At 40.2% G+C, this 20,353-nt stretch overlaps 2 protein-coding genes and 1 long non-coding RNA gene across 7 annotated transcripts in view; 2 read left to right on the top strand and 1 right to left on the bottom strand.

Annotated features, from left to right (window-relative positions):
* LOC149112989 (uncharacterized) overlaps positions 1 to 20,353 on the top strand; it is a 79,892-nt gene that overhangs the window by 12,478 nt on the left and 47,061 nt on the right. For 3 of the 5 annotated variants that reach the window (XM_089288593.1, XM_089288592.1, XM_089288591.1), the window contains 2 exons: positions 6,666 to 6,794; positions 7,075 to 9,634. The exons of the other annotated variants lie outside the window; for them this stretch is intronic. In XM_089288593.1, coding sequence (XP_089144719.1) covers positions 6,666 to 6,794; positions 7,075 to 7,232 — 287 coding nt within the window. In that variant the 3' untranslated portion in view covers positions 7,233 to 9,634. Of the gene's footprint in view, positions 1 to 6,665; positions 6,795 to 7,074; positions 9,635 to 20,353 lie in introns of those variants that run through there. 5 annotated transcript variants of the gene reach the window in all.
* On the bottom strand, positions 12 to 4,216 carry LOC110065254 (uncharacterized). Its single transcript, XM_020772363.2, has one exon. The coding sequence runs from the start codon at positions 3,837 to 3,839 to the stop codon at positions 12 to 14; it is 3,828 nt and encodes a 1,275-aa protein (XP_020628022.2). The 5' UTR covers positions 3,840 to 4,216.
* On the top strand, positions 14,756 to 15,605 carry LOC149112993 (uncharacterized). Its single transcript, XR_016206868.1, has 2 exons — positions 14,756 to 15,154; positions 15,231 to 15,605. It is a non-coding gene; the product is annotated as an uncharacterized LOC149112993 (long non-coding RNA).

Raw genomic sequence — 20,353 nt, 5'->3', positions numbered from 1 at the left:
TGCCCGCTAATTTAAGGGTAGTCCGTGGTTTCTCTGTCTCGCCATTGGACTCGCTTAATCCACCAACCACGTACGTCTTCTATTTCTTCTGTGAGTAGGGGCCCAAGTTTCTTCTCTTTATGCTTGCAGTTATGGATGAATCTCTTGATCCATGCGCCGACTCTTAAAGTTTGGCGCAAGCTGTTGCGTTCGAGGAGTTCGTCGAACTCGTCTGGCTCTGGTTTGGTTTGCGCTAGGTTGAGCACTTCCCTAATGACTTTGGCTTCCATTTCTGATGCTGGTGACGATCGAGTGACTGGGTTGATTGGCCACTTGGACTTGTCCTGGAGCCACGCCGGTCCCTGTTGCCAAAGTGCTGATTGAACTGGAGCACCTCTGCTCGCTAGGTCTGCAGGGTTTTCATCCGTAGGAACGTACCTCCACTCGATCTCCTTGTGTAATTGTATCTTGGCAACTCGATGCGCGACAAACTGTTTGTACTGGCCATTTCCCTTGATCCAATGAAGTGCGACGGTGCTGTCTAACCATCCAAACACCTTTGGGGAGGGCACGTTATCTAGGGCGTTCCGCACGTTTATCAGTAGATTGGTAGCCATGTGCGCTGCAATCAATTCTAGGCGTGGAATAGTCAGTCCCTGTTTAGCAAGTCGACTCTTGGCGACCACTAATCGTTGAGTGTTGCCTGATGGTTGGCGTACAACTGCATAGACTGCCGCTCCTACTCCTCGTTCTGATGCGTCCCCGAAAGAGTGTAGTTCCACTTCTTGTACTGCTTCTTGATATCGTGCTATTGATCGCGGTACTTGCTGTTCACGAGGTAATTGCTCCTCCCATTTTTTCCAGCGCCGTAGGAGTTCTCCGTTGATCTTCGCATCCCATTGTACTTTGGTTTCACACAACTCACGATAAATCTGCTTTGCAGTGAGCGTCAATGGTGCAATCAGGCCTAAGGGATCATAAATCTTAGCCATCTTTCCCAGGATTCCTCGCTTGGTTGGCTGGGTTTCTTCTTTGGGTATCACTACCGCTAAGGTGTCATGCTGTTTGTCCCACTTGAGTCCCAACATCTTAGATTCACTTGGTTTAACATTTAGTTGTTTGGCAAATGACTGCTCTTCAGGGGGGACGATCAGGTTTGGATCTTCCTCTAGCTGTTTGACGTTGGAATGCCACTTGTGGAGTTGGAACGTTGCGTCGCTGAATATCTGAACGGCTTTCTCTTTACGCTGCTGGGCCTGGCTTGTATTTCGTCCACCGGTGAGTAGATCATCGACATACAAGCTGCGTCGAAGCTCTGCCACTATCTCTGGTTCTCGTTCTTCCCAAGCATCTAAATGAGCTTCGATTACGCCACCGAGTAGAAAGGGCGATGGGGCTAGACCGAACAGCGCACGAGTGAAACGTAGTATCTCTAACTTCCCGTGTTCACTTTTCCTCCAATGGAATCTTAATGCATCACGTTCACACTCTCGGATTCGTATTTGCAAGAAGGCTTTCTGGATGTCTGCAGTTACAGCTATGGGGTATGCTCTCTGTCTCACTAGTATGTCCCAAAGCTTGTTTTGCAATGGAGGGCCAGGATAAAGGCACTCGTTCAGCGACGGTGACTCTGGCGTTGCTCTTGCAGAAGCATCATAGACTATGCGCATCTTGGTCGTTTCAGCCGTTTCTCTAACCACTGCTTTGTGTGGGATGTAGAATTCTTTCCCCACGATTTCTTCTGGTGCAACTTCAACTACTTTGTTCTGGAGTTGCTCTCGTATAATGGCATCGTACTCATCGGTGAGGTTAATGCGCTGCAGTTTTCTGGTCAGACTTGACAGGCGTCGTATACTTCCTTGTTCGTTTGTTGGTAGGTCTGGATGATTGCCTCGCCATGGTAGTCCGGTTTCATACCATCCTTCCGGTGAGCGTTGTAGTTGTTCCTTAAATTCTGCGTGCACTATGCTCTGGTCATGTTCTGGTGTGTCTGCAAGCCCTAGTATGTCAAGCCTGCACAGGTCCTCGTAGTCGCTCTGTGATGTTTGCGTCAGCAGCATCGTGTTTTGGTCAAATTCTGATCCAGGACTCATGATAAACCATCCCAGTTTAGTTTTCTCCGCCACCGGTTTCCCATCCTGTCCAATTTGAGGCTTTGTCTCAGTTTTTACGCGCGCATATTCCCCGCTTCCTAGTACGACATGTATGGGAAGTTGGTCCTTCTTGTCACGGTCTGTGATTTTGACTCCGTGCAAATGCGGGTACTTGTTTATCAATTGTCCGTAGTTTGGGTTGTCAATCGACAACAGCTCTGCTTTGTTCACTCTCGTCAGTTTTACAGACATCTGATAACTCCCGTCTAAGGATTCTACGACGGTGTCGTACACTTCTAGTTTGGTTACTTTTGAGCTGATTAGCATATCCACACGTTTTGTTTTCGTTTCACTTGGCTTTTTCTTTAGGAGATCCAACAGCTTCGCAGATGCATATGAGCTCCCCGCGCCGGTATCTATCAACGCGCGACAAGTAATACCATCGACCTTTACTGTTAAGACTGGCATGATTCCTTCATTGTTCTCACTGGCTGTCATCAACGTCTGCTTCCCGCTGTCTGTTTGTTCACGATCACATATCGAAGAGTGATGGCGTTTGTGACAATGTAAACATGTTTTCTTGCTGAAACACTCTGCGGCGCGGTGATTCGGTGTTGCACAATTAAAACATAACTTCTTTTTCGCGAGAAACTGCTTTCGTTCGTCCATGGTTGAGATCTTCTGGCATTCCGACGATCTGTGCGTCACATCACTACAATAAACGCATTTGTTTGGCTTACCATCGCCACCACGTGCTTGGAAGAGCTTATTTGAGCGGTCACGTTTGGAATTAAGTTGCTCCGATGTTTCTCGTTCTTCAACCGGGTTTCTTTTTGTCCAAAGTCTTACTGCCTCTGACAACTGAACGAAATTCCATTTCTCCCATTCCGGATCCATTCGTACTAGGTCTCCCCGAATTGCTGGCAGTTTATCCAGTGTCATTGGTACGTTTCCATTAACTTCACTGAGTTTATTCATTGTTTCCAGCGCTTGGACACAGTACGTCAATGTTTCGCTAAACTCGCTTATCCTCCTAGGGTTGGCGCTTGTGATGACAGGGAGAGCCATTATTTCTTTGACGTACGCCTTTGTTACTTCGGATTCCTTCCCATAATTGCTTAGTAATATCGACTTGGCTCTATTATAACCCTCAGCTGTAAACGGCAAGGCTTCCACAGCGGCTTTAACCTCTGGACCCAGTAGCCCACATAAATAGGTAAATTTATTGATAGGTGCTATTTCGGCCTTGTCGATCGTCTCCGTGAACTGACCCCAGAACCTCGGCCAATCCAAGTAAGAGCCTTCGAACCTTTTAATCTCGATCTTTGGTAGCTTCGCTTGTGTTTGTTTAGGTGACCCGCCTCCCTCGTGGCTCTCTTTCGTAGTGAGATTGGTCTGAAGTTTCATCTTTTCTTCATGCAGTTTCATCTCGAATTTGAGTTGATCTTCACGCGCGGTCGTCTCTTCTTGGCGTCTTCTGTCTTCGAGCCATTTGCGAAGCTTCTCAACCTCTTCGTCAGCTTTCAGCAACTGAAGGTCAATCGCGGCATTCCACGTGCCTATGTCACCAAGATCTTCCTTTGCTTCTATCTTTAAGGCTTCCAACGCACGCTTTAACTCGTCCGCTTCAGATATTGTAGACCTTAATGCTCCCGTATGTCTCTCGATAGCATCTACAGATCCCGAATCTAGCACTTGTTCCGTTCTCTTAGCATGGATTTCTAGTTGCGTAAGTTTCGTTTGCAGTTTTCCCTTTGCGTTCTCCATCTCCGTCGGAAGCGTAGGTTTAAATAGAATTTAGGACTAAATTATACTCACAACCATGTAGATAGCGGTCCCGTCGGAGGTGCCACGTTTGGAGAATGTCCCCTCTACTTTAGTGCTCTCCAAAAGTCACAAGATGTCTTAGAAGTATTTTAATCACACAGTCACCATTTAATCACATCAAGTACAATTCTCGAACTGTCCGTAATTCTACTCGATCCTATTCTTGTATTAGCTATCTTAGTTTGGTCACACAGGAATTTCCGGTAATTGTTAATTCTTATCTACTAGCTCAGTTTACATCAATGTGAAATCGCCATGCCCTATTTGTCACGCAACATGCTAACAAGACGTTTCCGACATGGAGACCCGTACGTTGCGCAGAAGGGTTAATCTGTTAATCTGTCAGCCCTATTTATAGAGCGTTTTCACGTGGAGTCATCAAATTCTTAAATCCAAAACTAAACAGCCACCAAAGTTGTTATCCTCATCAGGCATAAGAGGTACCAGCGCATTTTGAACTTGGAAGTTATGGCGGTGCGTGACATAAAGCTACGATCGCGTTTGTCGAAAACTATGTTTTATCTCGTGATTTTTTAGCCATTGAGGACGTTGCCGTATTTGGAAAAGTGCTTGTTGAAATGTTTATTTGTTTCATTTTATTTTTATTTACACCTTTTTTTGACCTGAAATCAACATTTTTGAGCTTATACGTTGCGTGAAATTACCATTTTCAGGAGCCCATCATGGGCTCCTACCATTTTGCTGTTTTCTAAGTGAAACCAACATCCTTGCCGTCACGCGTTAACGTCAAATCAACATTTTAACCTATTTAGACTTGAAATCAACATCATTGAGCTTATGCGCTGCGTAAAATTGACATTTTTCTGGTTTCTAAGTGAAACCAACATCCTTGCCGTCACGCGTCAACGTGAAATCAACATTTAAACCTTTTTTGACCTAAAATCAACATCATTGAGCTTATGCGCTGCGTGAAATTGACATTTTGCTGGTTTCTAAGTGAAACCAACCTCCTTGCCGTCACGCGTTAACGTCAAATCAACATTTTAATCTATTTAGACCTGAAATCAACATCATTGAGCTTATGCGCTGCGTGAAATTGACATTTTGCTGGTTTCTAAGTGAAACCAACATCCTTGCCGTCACGCGTTAACGCGAAATCAACATTTTAAGCTATTTAGACCTGAAATCAACATCATTGAGCTTATGCGCTGCGTGAAATTGACATTTTGCTGGTTTCTAAGTGAAACCAACATCCTTGCCGTCACGCGTTAACGCGAAGTCAACATTTTAAGCTATTTAGACCTGAAATCAATATCATTGAGCTTATGCGCTGCGTGAAATTGACATTTTGCTGGTTTCTAAGTGAAACCAACATCCTTGCCGTCACGCGTTAACGCGAAATCAACATTTTAAGCTATTTAGACCTGAAATCAACATCATTGAGCTTATGCGCTGCGTGAAATTGACATTTTGCTGGTTTCTAAGTGAAACCAACATCCTTGCCGTCACACGTCAACGTGAAATCAACATTTAAACCTTTTTTGACTTAAAATCAACATTTTTGAGCTTATACGTTGCGTGGAATTGACATTTTGCTGGTTTCTAAGAGAAATCAACCTCCTTGCCGTCACGCGTTAACGTCAAATCAACATTTTAACCCGTATTTAGACCTGAAATCAACATCATTAAGCTTATGCGTTGCGTGAAATTGACATTTTGCTGGTTTCTAAGTGAAATCAACCTCCTTGTCGTCACGCGTTAACGTGAAATCAACATTTAAACCTTTTTTGATCTAAAATTAACATTTTTGAGTTTATACGTTGCGTGAAATTGACATTTTGCTGCTTTCTAAGTGAGATCAAAGTCCCCGCGGTCGCGGCGGGCCGATCCTTTGTTATGATAAACCGAGGCGAGACTTCGACTTATAACAAAGGCTTGGCTTGGTTCTTATAACAAAGGATCGGCTCTGTTTATCATAACAAAGGCCCGGCTTCGTTTATTTACAGCTTCGGCGGGAAAAGGGCGTTAGGTATTTTAATCAAAAGTGAACTTTGTCGAAAACGCTCCAAATTTCGCATAGAGTTTTGTTGAGGTATGTTTAGCAATGTCCCGTAGTTTTTCCGCTAAACTTTGCTTCGTTTTCAGGATATTGCGTATGCAAAAAACCACTCGGTTTTCCTAGCGGCGTCTTTATAAAGCGAAGCAAAAACCAGCGGCAAAAATACAGGAACACGTTTTTCTATTACATTGAAGACCACATGCAAAAATTCAGCTAATTTGCAGCAAGAAAAAAGAAAAGCAACCAAAATCGTCACTTATCCCCTTTTATGACTAGCTTCTTCAATGCTCCCTCATCATAGGCCTGCAATGCGTGCAGAGAGCTAGATTATAATGCTCTCTACACGCATTGCAGGCCTATGATGAGTGAGCATGCTCCCTCATCATAGGCCTGCAATGCGTGCAGAGAGCTAGATTATAATGCTCTCTACACGCATTGCAGGCCTATGATGAGTGAGCATGCTCCCTCATCATAGGCCTGCAATGCGTGCAGAGAGCTAGATTACAAGTACTGATCTTTAATCAAATTCTACCAACTAATTGAAGAAAAATGTATGTATGTCTCTGAGTGTTAACAGACTGCTTTTTAGCAAAACCATCAATACCTCCATGAAAGGGAAAACTTCTTGTAACCCCGCAGAAGACGTTCATGTTCACTTAACACTTTTTCAATGAACAATAATGATGAAATAAATGAATAAACCAACAATTTGTGTTAGTTTAATCCTATTGTTTTCATTGTCTCAGGCACAAAGTTATGCAACATGGCCTGGTGTGAAAAAGGTATGAGCCTGGGAAGGAGAAAGGCATGCTGGGTTTTTTCCACTGCAGAGTGTCATGTGGTCTGGTATTCTCCATTAAAGCTACCAGAAATAGGTGAGTAAAAAAAAAACATTATGTTGTTATGCTTGTAAGTGCCCCCCCCCCCCCCCCCCCACACACACACACACACACATACATACCAAAGTCAAGTAAAATGTCTTACTTTTTTGGCAGGAAAGATCATCAGTTTCTTTAACCTAAAGGTTTTGAGAGGTTCCTGAAATCGCAAAATCATTAATTTAATTTGTAATCCCTGGGAAACTACCGGTATGTAATAGTACAATGTAACTAGTAGGCAATTCCTGAGTGTAAATTTGGTTTCTTCCTTTTCTAGCCATGAAAGCAAGGCACATCCCAATGTCACTCTCGAGGCTCAGGATCCGCAGGGGGAGGCAAATGGGGGAGCAGCAAAGGATGATTTCCCTTTCAATTACCATCAGGCAAAGCTGGCCTTTGGTCTCATTTTGTTCGAGTTTGCCGATACAAGTATAGAGGGATACGGTGAGAGGCTGCCTGACCTTTTCAAGGTTGCTCTGCTACTGTACAAAGCACATGGCAAGACCAAATATGCCAAATTGAAGCCATTTTGTTGGAAACAGATGTGCATGACCCTCAATGGAATAGAATTTTTAACAAACATGGCTTGCCAGGAATGAACATTCCACTGGACTTGCGAACTAAGCAGTTCAATCATGATGTTAAGAGCATGTGGAAGTCACTTGCTGCCAATATCAATGAAGATTCAGCAGCTCGAATTGCAAATACCGTTGAACCAATGGAAGTTGGCTCTTTATTGATTTAGTCGACCAATGATATACCTGAGCCCTTGACCATTGGACAAATGAGACTGTAAAGTTACTTGCCCAGCAAGAAAATATACGTGCCCCAGACAATCGTACAGCACTTTTTCCAAGCCCTGGTATACATGTAAATAGGGAGTTATTTTTGCTCTTAATCTGTGACTTGAACAAACAGATTTAATTGTACATGAGTATTATAAAATAATCAAATGAATGCACGCGCTCTGATTGGTCAATCAGCTATTGTTTATTGTGCCAGTAAATTCATGGAAATTTTGCGCGTCTTCTGAATTATTATATAAAAGCAATAGACCAAAGTTTTTATGGTTTATAGGTTGATAAACCAGTTGGGATGTGGCAGAACACGAGAAGAATTCGAAAATTACGAGCCGCAGGCGAGTGATTTACGAATTCTTCGAGTGTTCTTCCAACATGCCGTGTGGTTCATCAGCCTATAAACCATAAAAAGTTGTGGTCTATTGCTTAAATAGCACATTTAAATTTTGAACTATGTTATCAAGTCTTAAAAAGATCCCCAGTTAAGAGACACTGAAGTAGATAATTATTTTATTCTCCATTAATCCAAAACTAGATAATTATGTCTTTCTGTAACAAGAAGGCTGTATCGTAACATGTCAATAGCATTTGGCTAGGACATATAGTTTTCTGTTTCTTTTTTTGAATTAACCATAATTTTAATACAAGTTCAAACATTATTTTTTTGGCATACCTAATTTGCCTTAGTTAAGGCGATGGTGTACTTACAAGGTTTAAACGAAAATGCCTTGTCACTAGAATAAAGTGCAGTTTTATACTTTAATTAATCACTTCAAATCATTTGATAAGGCAATAACTTAGTTCATTTTGCTGATTTCATTTAGTGAGAGAAGTCATCTGATGTGTTTTATTTTTGTTTTCGTTCACCAACACTCAATCAAATACCATCATTAGTTCTGTTTTGAATCAGTACCAAATTATTAATCAATCGAGGGAATTAGTTTGAAACCTAAAGCTAAGAGGGCTAGTATATACAGCATCATTTTCACTGCCCCTTTCAGAGTAATATCTACTGAGCCCTCCTTTTTGTTTATATTAGTTAAGCTAATAGAAAAACCTAAAAAGGTATGTATATGATATCCATTACATAAAATACCAGGAGTATATCACTCACTCTGGTAAGACATCTGGATCTGGTAAATCCTTTTGAAACTCAACATAATCACAAAAGAGCAGTTCTTCAAGTCTAGTAAAAAACTCCTCACTGAAAGTGATGGTGATGGACAAAACACTGACCCCTAGTCCATGGACTACCCTAATGGACTACCCAAATGGACTGCCCCTAAAAAATACTATTTCAGATGAGTGATATGTTAAGAAGCTGCGATTATACACTTACACTGCATGGAGGATGCTTTTCTTTTCGGTCTTCATCGCCTTCAGCCGCCATTTTGAATAACTACACTGAATAAAACAACCGCTGTACACAAAAAGCGTAGACTCAAATCGAATCAAATATTCTGTGGACAACTCAATCTTGCTCCCATGTGATTCAGTAGCTCAGTCTTTCTCGAACAGACGAAATGATCTTCAGATTGTCACTCATGATTTGTTTTGCTTGTTTTGTGCCAAAAATTATGGCACAGAAGCAGCTAGTATTCTGGTTTTTTCCTGAGTGTATCAAAATGAAATAGAAATAGGAATGAGGATAAAGCTATGGGACAGCAAGAAATTCCAACGACTACGCTACAAAAAATCAGAGTGGAGTGGAAGCAGTAGGAGTCAGGAGTATTCTTGGCTGGCCTGGACTATAAGTACTATAATTATGTGGAAATTTTTGCGGTTTTGCGAGACTCAGTCCAAAATGGCGACTGAGGGCGATACGGAACGAAAAGAAAAGCATCCTCCGTGCAGTGTAAGTATATAATCGCAGCTTCTTAACATACCACTCATCTGAAATAGTGTTTTTTAGGGGTAGTCCATTAGGGTAGTCCATGGACTAGGGGTCAGTGTTTTGTCCATCACCGAAAGTGATTGATGAATCACTTAAGCTATGCTCATCAATGTCATTAAAAATCTCATTTAAAATCTCAAGAATTTTAACAGCCTGATTTTTTGAATAAACTGGCACACTACTAATTATATCATTCAGAATAAACAGATTATGATAGGTAGCTACAACATCAGAAACTAGTTCCTTTGAGAACCCATACCAACAGCCAAATCATCACTGCAATTACAAGGCTACACTGTAACTCAGAGAGTGCATCTTTCAAAATGGCCCTCTCTTTATCAGTGACACTTCTACTTTTAATTGGCAGCATAGTTGATGGTGTTGGTTGCTTGTCAAAATATTTGATTGGCTGCGTGCACCCACTTCCATCACCATATGCACAAGATGTTCCACAAAAATTGTACCAGTCATGAGGTGGAGACAAGGTTCGGAGGCCCAGGGATTCTGATATTTCGCGCGGTCGCGGATTTCAAGTAAATCCGCGAAATCCCGCGAAATTCGCTGGAAATCTTTCCAAATACTTGTCGGCACAACATGTTTGAAAGTTATCTTGGCTGTTGGGGCTACTTACTGGCTATAAATTTGCTAAATTACCTTGAAATTTCGTCACTGCCACGAGTAAACAACATCCCAAACCTACCAGGCGTTCTTAGATTAATGTTGCGAAAAACTGGGCAGCAGCCACGATGTTAAAAGCTTTGTCATTGGCGCATTTCTAGAACGCCTCGTTGTTAACAGAGCAAATGCTGTTCACTATTAAAAATAACCCCGTGGTCAAAACATAAAGCAAACCGCAACCTAAACAGAACATAACTTCGAAGATGAGGCAAACAACATGCAGTTGGATAAAGAAGATATTCAACGAAGCTTCTTGAATAGTAAATATCTAAGCGTAACTCTTGTGTTTTTAATATCCTGATTCTCTCATTTGTTTTTATTGTGTTCAATAAGCTTCCTTGTAAAGTACGATTTCATATTGCGGCACGAAGCCTGAGTAAATGCTCTAAGAGCATCTGGTTTCATTTAAACACGTTCCTCAAATCAGCGCAAAACCAATCGCTTTCCAGCGAAATTTGCCCAGAAAACCTTCGCGAAATCAGCCGTGTTTTACCGATCGTTTTTCGGCGAAAATGGCCTCGAAAATTCTCGCGAAATCGGCCGTTTTTTTCCGCGAATTTGTCCCTGAAAATCCTGCGCAATTTGACTGTTTTCTTCCGCGACCTACCAGAAGCCTGTCAAGCTGACGATGTTTGGATCAAAGCTCTTGTAGCTTGCCACCCAATAGCGTCCACTTGTTTCTAAAAAATTTCGCGCACGTCCTCCTCACAGTGTGCCAACTGTTGCCCATAAACATACAAAATAACTGATCGACAAGCAGGCCATCTTGACCAGCTCTCACAGCTTCCTGATGAAAATCAAGTAAGCTTCTGGCAGGGCCAAATAGCACGATGTACCGAACATCTGGGAAATTAACCCCCATACTCAGTACTATAGAAGCAATGGCAACACGCTTCACCGGCTCCATTCTTTTAAAATGAAAGTAGTAGCCTCTCTTCGTACTCTTTATGTGAAAGGGAATGGAATATGGCAATGAGGCAATGGATCCGTTTCCTTGATGTGCTTGCGTTTTTCTCTCTAGGCTTTTTCTCTAAGTTTCCCCATGAGGTAGTTGAACACACGTGCGATAGAATACACGGTGTCAGAAAATACACTTGTTTTGGGTGTGTCCTTGCTGTACTCCTCTATCAATTCTACCAGCCAATCCAATTGCTAGTACATGTCAGTTCGTGTCACTTTGTTTATTGAAAACTGCAGATTGCATCTGTTTGGGCTGACAAACAACTAGATGGGGTCTTTCATAGTGAGTTCATCCATGGCAGTTCTTTCTGTCTCCTTATCTGAAGCTCCACTGCAGTCAGTGCCAAAAACTGGAGTCCCTACAAGTAACAAAATTCATCAGATACTAGTGCACTGACTACAGTTTACAGAGGTTAAACGACGCAGGGAAAGCACTCCCATTCGTCTTCCCTTACGTTCATTTGATAACAAAGTTGCACCAACAGTCCACCAACCTCACAATATTTTTTAGAGACCTATTAAAGTAAGTTATGTTATACGTTGAGTAATTAATTTTTTTTTCCCAAAACTAACTTGCACAACTGCTTTATTTCCGAACTGATCAGTACAGTGATACAATCTTGTTTATCAAGAACCAATTTTAAATATACGCAAATAAAGTACCTACGATCATTTAAATTCATGGTAATGCATGATAAAAATATGCTCATACAATCTTTACTATATGAAACGATACTAAGTAACCTTAAATGTGAAAAGAGATATTCTTTCCTTACCGTCTTTGCTCATCGCTCGAAGAATGGACAGTTTTCCCTAGGCACCACGGAACACCTGAACAGGCTTAGAGGCTTGGCTATGCTTGTTCCTGACGAAAACAAATAATCAATTGAAAACAATGAGCGTCCATTATCAAAACGTATGGAGCCGAATACTAAAATCGCCCGGGGGGTACTCTCAGAAAATTTGGGTTGGGGGTGTGCGGCCCGCTTCCCAAAACCCTTATCCTATTTATGACCAAAATCAGCTATATTCCCTACCCTATTTTTGACCTGACCAAAAATTCGAAATCCTATTTACTACCAGACCCTCAAATCAAAACCCTGTTTCAGACCTGCATTATAATTAGTTCCCTAGTTCAGACTAATGTTAAATTACCGTAAACATAATTTGTGAAGGGCTTTTGTTGATAATGATCAAAAAATCGCTTTTTCATGAAACCATGCCCATATCAAGGCTAGAGTGCAAACACCATACCCTATTTATGACCAAAATGGCCAAAATCAGCTAAAATCGATACCCTATTTATGACCAAAATAGCTGAAAAACCATATCTTTTGGGGCCGCACATACCAATATAGCCCAGATGAGGGAGTACACCACCACCCCTCCCCCCCCCCCCCCACCCCGGGTAAAATCGCTGCAAAAAGCAAATATCGAATCTTGCCACTTCCCCGTCCAAGCTTCCACCGCGTGAGATTCGTCAACTAAGATCGCCGACACAGCTCGATGGACTTCGCTGTCTTCTCGCAACGCTGCAAGAAACGGCTTCTCCAACGCTGCCTCTGCAGAGCAGTAAAGAAATTGCGGCCGATTATTTCGCACCAAATTGACTTTGTCAGACAGCAATTCCATTGCTGTGAAGTTCAGCGACAACATCTCTGAAATGTGGTCGTCGATGATGCTTTTCAACGGCGAAATAACAATTAATGATACAGGGTCTCGAACGTCAAAGAAGATGCTTTTTTCAGAGCGCGAGCTGAAAAAGGCATTGCGTGACACATTGACGCGAGTGGCGTTGTCTGGACTCTTATCGACAACGGCAAATTGGCCAACCAGATTGCGAGATTAGTAGCAATTGTGGTAAAAAGCCTGTTGGCAAAACGGCCAGCACATCTCTCCCATGAAGTAACTCGCTTACAGCTGTTTCTTGCTCAGGTTTGAGAACCATTTCGCGATCTTCACGAAGAATATTTAGGCGCGATAACGCTTTCGACAGAGCTTTCTCGACCATTTTCTTGTTACGCGCCAAAACTCTGCATTGTAATCAGTGTTGTTCCTTGGAGCTGTCCCTTGGGAGATTACCGAAAATTTTGATTGACGTGTTAGCTTTCTGATCCAATGGGAATGGCCAGTACCAAGCGTATTGGACTAACAAAAGATGCTGGTCATTCGTGCAGGCGGTTTCTCAGTTATCTCTCCCTCAGGCTCCTAGCGGCTTCGCCGCTCGTTTTCGCGGCTTTGCCGCTTTGTTAGCACGTTCAATTTACTTAAACCGCCAAGCTACCCAGGCTAACTATTTCACACAACACTGTGTCGTTACCAAATTCTAATATCAAATCAAGATGACGAAAAGTCTTCAAATATTTTACATCAGGTTGAAGACAACCAAGAAATAAATCTTTGAATAAGTTCCAGGAAGCGGTTTCAATTTTTTGTCGTTGTTGCATAGATTGCATGACATTGCACACCTTTTTTAATAGCAGCTGCTCCCTTTTCTTGCAGGAGATTGTTTCCTGCAGATTGCATACACTAGTCATTGATGTGTTTAAACACGCATCTCATTTTTGTTGGTGTGTTTTTGCATGCCTCATTTCAATGGTGTGTTCGCACGCCTTATTCCCACTGTGTGTTTAAACTTGATACTGCTTTTTAAAATCGTACCTTTTACGGAGACATATAGTAAATTGCCAATGTTTTGAAAATTTCTTTCAGCGACTGTAAAGTAGGCAAGCATTGAAGGTATGTGAACATAGCTTAAAAGAAAATGGGTAACTCTCTCCTGCAGTACACAACAGTATCATTTAGCCAGCTCTCAAATGGCCAAAAATAGAGTTTGAGGAACAGATATTGAAAGTTTGAGCGCTGCTTCACTCATACATATCCACGGACATTTTTGTATACACACAATTTTGGGGATACATACAAATGGCTTAAGAGGCCCTGCGCCTAAGAAACGACCGATGATTTCCGGCTAAAAAATAAAATCGGCCGATTTTTATCTCCCAAGTAGAGGTTACCGAATACTATTTAAAAATGAATTTCTTTTGTTTCAGTTTCGCTTTAAACCAAAAATATCGAGCCGCAAAGTTTTTCCGTCTGAAAGCAGCAAAATCAGGCCGAAAATAAGCCCCCGCAAAAAACTGTTTAGAAATTACTATCGCAACGCAAAATAATGAGAAAACTACACAGTGTTGAAGAAAAATGCCTTTTAATGCAATATCATTCGATAAACATCAAAAAACTGCCGAAGCGATTAACAAATAAAGTTTCAAATATTGCATACTAAATTAGATGGAGCGTTGGAGCTGATTTTAAAATAATTATTTCTCAAAAGTTCAACGCTTTTGAAAGTAATCACAGTGATGAATGAGACATTGGAGGGATACAAATCACGTTTCTGGAAAAACATTTTTCGGCCAAAGTATATCGACCTTGTACAAAGCGTTCAAAGTTACCGTTTTTACCGTTATCCTGCTACTTCGACGAAACGCTTCTCTTTTGCCAATACGGCCGTGGATAGCGTGGTAAACGCCACTTTAAACCTTGCTAGACATTCAGAGACTATCCTGAGTAGAAGGATGTAGAATTGAAAGGGAAAGGAAGATGAAAAATACGCAGAAAAAACAAAATAACTCGAAATTACCATCTGCTAACGAAAGTTGAATCTGGAAAATGTCGTCGCGTGACAGCGGCCAATGACGTCATTTGTCACGTAAAGGTCGCAAGAGCGTGGGAAAACGAGTCTGCAATGTCCTTTGGGCGGTCAGCGGCTAGAGATCCAGTCGTGACCCATAACTCAGATCACGCTGCGGCCAAAACGGTGTGGCGGTTGGGGAAGTTTTTCTTTTTGAGTGACCATCATTTGCGAAAAATAACATAACATTGTTCCACTAAACGTTTTCTGGCCGGGAAAAATTGTTTTCCTATTTGTGCATTCGTTTGGATTCCACCGCTATTGATACAAATGACGTCAATGGCCGCGTCACGCGACGACATTTTCCAGATTCAACTTTCGTTAGCAGATGGTAATTTCGAGTTATTTTCTTTTTCTGTGTATTTTTCATCTTCCTTTCTCTTTTAATTCTACTTCCTTCTACTTAGGACGGTCTTTGAATGCCTAGCAAGGTTTAAAGTGGCGTTTAACACGCTATCCACGGCCGTATTGGCAAAAGAGAAGTGTTTCGCCGAAGTAGCAGGATAACGGTAAAAACGGTAACTTTGAATGCTTTGTACAAGGTCAATATACTTTGGCCGAAAAATGTTTTTCCAGAAACGTGATTTGTATCCCTCCAATGTCTCATTCATCACTGTGATTGCTTTCAAAAGCGTTGAACTTTTGAGAAATAATTATTTTAAAATCAGCTCCAACGCTCCATCTAATTTAGTATGCAATATTTGAAACTTTATTTGTTAATCGCTTCGGCAGTTTTTTGATGTTTATCGAATGATATTGCATTAAAAGGCATTTTTCTTCAACACTGTGTAGTTTTCTCATTATTTTGCGTTGCGATAGTAATTTCTGAACAGTTATTTGCGGGGGCTTATTTTCGGCCTGATTTTGCTGCTTTCAGACGGAAAAACTTTGCGGCTCGATATTTTTGGTTTAAAGCGAAACTGAAACAAAAGAAATTCATTTTTAAATAGTATTCGGTAACCTCTACTTGAGAGATAAAAATCGGCCGATTTTATTTTTTAGCCGGAAATCATCGGTCGTTTCTTAGGCGCAGGGCCTCTTAAATTTTCAAGAACCATGATTGATGGTGAAAAACCTGAAAACAGTTGTTCAGTTTATTTGAAACAATCAAAGAGAATTCACTATGATGTAGTGCAAGACGTTTGTTTAAGTGATTTAAAGCACCAGTTTTCTCAGAACTCCGAGTCAGATGATATCCATAGCCATGATAGAAAGAAAGAAACAATTGCAAAAAAACAATCAGAAAGCACATTTATACTGAGCAAAGACAAACAAAGGGCATGTTGACAAAGGAAAGTGCTAAACTACAAAGCACAAAAAAGATAGAAAACGTGAATCACAACAACATAGTACAATAACACATAGCAAAAAAACTTAGATTTGTAGATGATCAAGTAGCTTGTGACTCACGAAATGATGACAAAATAGCAAATATGGCATATCAAAGCAAAAAATATCTTCATTCTACAATACCAGTAATTCAAAATACAATAAATAAAAAACCACAATTACATGCTAATAACCAAAAGTGCTCACAGACAAAAACACAAAGCAAAAACTCAAAAGCAAAAAAATAGTTTTTTTCCAAACTAAAAAGATGCTAGGCAGTCAAAACGCAAGTGGTAAACATAAAAAGCTCCCAATGAAATCCAATGCAATTGATAAATTGGCTTTAAAAAATATGACAAAATTTCACAGATTCCTAGATCATACTATTTACCAGTGTAAAATCTGCTTTGAGGCCCGGCCAAAGAAAACCAAAATTCGCAAAAATAGTAAAATTGAAAACACTTTCTAGCTCTGTGTGCGCCAACTGCTTAAGAGATAAGCAGTTTCCTAAAAAAAATTTCAAGGGAGAATGGTATGATACCTTCTTCAGTGCCTAAGGAATTGCAAGGTGTAACACAAATAGAAGAAATGTTAATAGCCAGAGCTCTTCCAATAATGGCGGAGAGTTTTTATAAAACCTGGACGACAAAGAGGCTATTCTGGGCACTGTATCAGTTTTCCTCAAGATGTTAAAAGAGCTTGCTAAATCATTGCCTCGTTAGCCTAAAGACATTCCTTTCATTCTCGTGAAAATGACAGGAAAAGACAACTCTTGCAAAGAAGTCACTGTAAGAAGACATAACATTCAAGAGGCATTGCGTTGGCTAACCCTACATAATCCTCAATACAGCGACGTTAATATTGATCAACATGCTTTAAACTGTCTGCCTGAAAATGGTATGTCATCAGACCTTCCAACATTTTAAACAAAAAATGATGACAAAAACTTTGTCCAGGAATTAGAAAGTGATTCAGATGTTGTCTATAACAAGGACACTCAAACTAGTAGCTTTCTTCCTTTTCAACACAATGGAAAACAGGAAACAGTGGAAATTCAAGAGGAAATAGCAGGGAAAACTTTGAATTGGCCATCTATTCAAAATAAACCAGTCAATGAATATACAACGCTATATTTAGCTACAATGGTATTTCCAACATTATTTCCTGATGGAAAAGGTGATCCAACTAATCACAGTTTAAACAGATATCTTCCTTTTTCTCAAAGCATTAAACATCTTTTAAGATTTGGAGAATTCTTAGGTGGCAAGTGGGTTTATCGTTTTGCTAAACATCTACGCTTTCCCTACTGGGCACTTAATATGATTCAAAGAAAACGCACTTTACAACAAAGTTCTGTGTTCATCAAACAGAATCCAGGTGACGCTCCTGTTACAATAGAGCAATTGTGTGACATGGGATCAAATAATGCTTCAACAAATTTTATGACAAAGCTATGAAGATTTGTGGGCAACATAACAGGTAGTAATGCTGACTGGCAAAAACGATGAAATGAATTGAAATCAATAATAAACAGCAAAGGTGCCCCAACCATCTTTTTTACCTTCTCATCAGCAGACATGCATTGGCCAGAATTGCATTCATTGTTTTCAAATAAATCATTGTACCAACGAGGAAAGGAGACAAAATGTAATAGACAATCTACACATTGCTGATTGGTTTTTTAATCAACGCTTACAAAGTTTCATAAAGCATTGGTTGTATGGTACACTTTAGGCTGAATGGCACTGGTACAGATATGGATTCCAAGCGAGAGGTAGCATTCATTGTCATGGGACAGCTAAATTGAAGAATGATCCTGGTCTTTGTGAACTTACTGAAGTAGCATTGAAAGGATTCTTAGCTGAACAAAAATTAAAACAAGACTCTTCTGAAGAAAAACTAAAACATTTGCAGGATGTTCAAAAAGGCAAAATGGCAACGAAAACAATTTGTGACTATTTAGATTAACTTCTTCTTTGACAGATAAAAATATTATTCAAAGTTCCTACAGGTCAAAAAGTGTCCCGGAAATTGACCTTGGGAATTTTGGCTGGTCCAGAATGCTCATTATCTAACTGCTTTTACGATTGCCCAATGGAAAAATATATCTGAAGATGAATGGAAACTGCTATTGACTACGCAACCAGCACAAGCTAACAACATTGATCAATTCTACTCTGCCACTCGATTATTTTATACCAATGGGGAAGTGGCAACTTTTAATTACAGTTCCCTCTTACAACTCAAACAACCAATCGCAAAAATTAAAGCAGAAAGTTCAAGTTCTCAAGCTGCCAAAATTAGTCCTCAGGAAATGTATGGATTGGAACCAACACTACTTATTTTAACGGGTGCCCTTGTTATGCTTACAATGAACTTATGGCCATCTGTTGGTCTTTGTAATGGTTCAACAGGAACAATAATGGATATCATTTATACCACTCCTCATAAACCTCCAGATCTGCCTGTTGTTGTTATTGTTAAGTTTGACAATTATATCGGCCCCTCAATATCTGAAAACATTCCTTCTTTAGTTGCAATAGCTCCCGTGGATGTTTCTGCACAATATGGCGATTCAGTTCATGAGAGACAACAGCTACCACTTAAACTTGCATGGACCCTGAATATCCACAAGAGCCAAGGATTACCTTTACCAAAAGCATGGGTACATATTAGAAAGTCTGAACAAACATTGGACATCACATATGTGTAGGTTTAAGTAGAGTTAACAATTGTCGTTACTTGTAATAGAGCAAAATACTTTTGATAGACTTCAAAGTATTAGAAAATTAAACACCTTGAAATACAGACAGCAGGAGGAACAAAGATTGAATCGACTTTTTGGAATCACAAAGAAGCTTTTTAAATAACAAATTTAAATAACTGCTTGTATGTGTAATCATAAGGAATAACAAGTAATTCTTTCAAAATAATTTCCTTTTCAGGAGACCCCAGTATGAATAATTCAAGTGGTAAGTTGTTTACTATTTTTACCATTTGCTTAGTAAACAAGATAAAAATTGAACAACATTGAAAATATACTTAACCCACAATTTCGATTAAAGAGTTCCTATTTCATTCCAATAATTTAATTTTCACCCGAATTTGAGTAGCATGTGATCATACATTGTGAATGAAATACCTGGCAAGTTCTGTGCTGTAAATGCACGTTATCCTAAATTGATGCAGTACCTGTCTTGAAATTGAACATACATAAGAAGGTATCATTATAAAATCCTCAGGCAGCTAAAATTTCCGATTGGAATCCACCAAGACCTCTCACACCTTGTGATATACTAATCCAGCTGACTGAAAAGATTGACACAGTACTATCTACTCCCAGTATTCACTTCTTTTGGTCTAATCAGTAACAACTCAATCTCAATAATTTTGTCCTTCTATTTTAGACTGACTAAGCATAGTTGGCTATTTACATAACCTGTCACCCATAAAGACAAGCCAGAACAAGAATCAATAAGTTCCTCTAAATTTCCAGACAAACTCGCAAGTATATCGTGCTGTCTGCTTCTATTTTATTCGTTGGCACTGTTGAAACTGTGAATGTTCGCGGGAAAACTTTAACTAAACAAGTAGCCTTGTTTACAGATAACAGCGGTTCTCTTCGCAGGACACAAGAAAAATGAAATCTGGCCACTGTTACAATATATCACATGTTGCCATTAAAGAATTTAATGGCGCAAACTAAATGTATTAAACTTTGACCAAATACAGTACTGTAAATAAAGGCATCAATTAATTAAAGATAGAACGACAGGATGATATACCAGACAAGACACAACAATTGAAGGTGCAATTTCCACCAGATTGAATTAACTATGTTCAGTCATAGTTAAGCTGCAACAAGTGCCACTCAAAAGTCATGCATAGTGACAAGAAAATCATCCAATGTTCCGAGTGTGGTCTAATGCAACTAAAGACCAAATGTCCCTATAAAATTATGGCCAGTATTCTTACGATCACTGGCAAAGACACAGTATCCCTAATTATATTTGACGATACTATTAAACAACTGTACACCATCAAGAGAGAACAAGATGCTGACTTTGAGGAAGAGTTTGCAGATCTTAATGATGATGACATCACTGAAGTGATCCTTACTGTTGAGGCAACAGTTGTATTTAATGACAAAAATGCCTAAATGACACAAATGACGCCTAAGGATTGCTATGCGATAAAATGT

This window comes from Orbicella faveolata, unplaced genomic scaffold (genome assembly GCF_042242905.1).
Source record: "Orbicella faveolata isolate gen_17 unplaced genomic scaffold, um_ofav_v1 contig_17, whole genome shotgun sequence".
Taxonomy (NCBI): domain Eukaryota; kingdom Metazoa; phylum Cnidaria; class Anthozoa; order Scleractinia; family Merulinidae; genus Orbicella; species Orbicella faveolata.
Note: the sequence above shows the minus strand (reverse complement) of the source record. Positions and strands in the feature narration are given on the sequence as shown.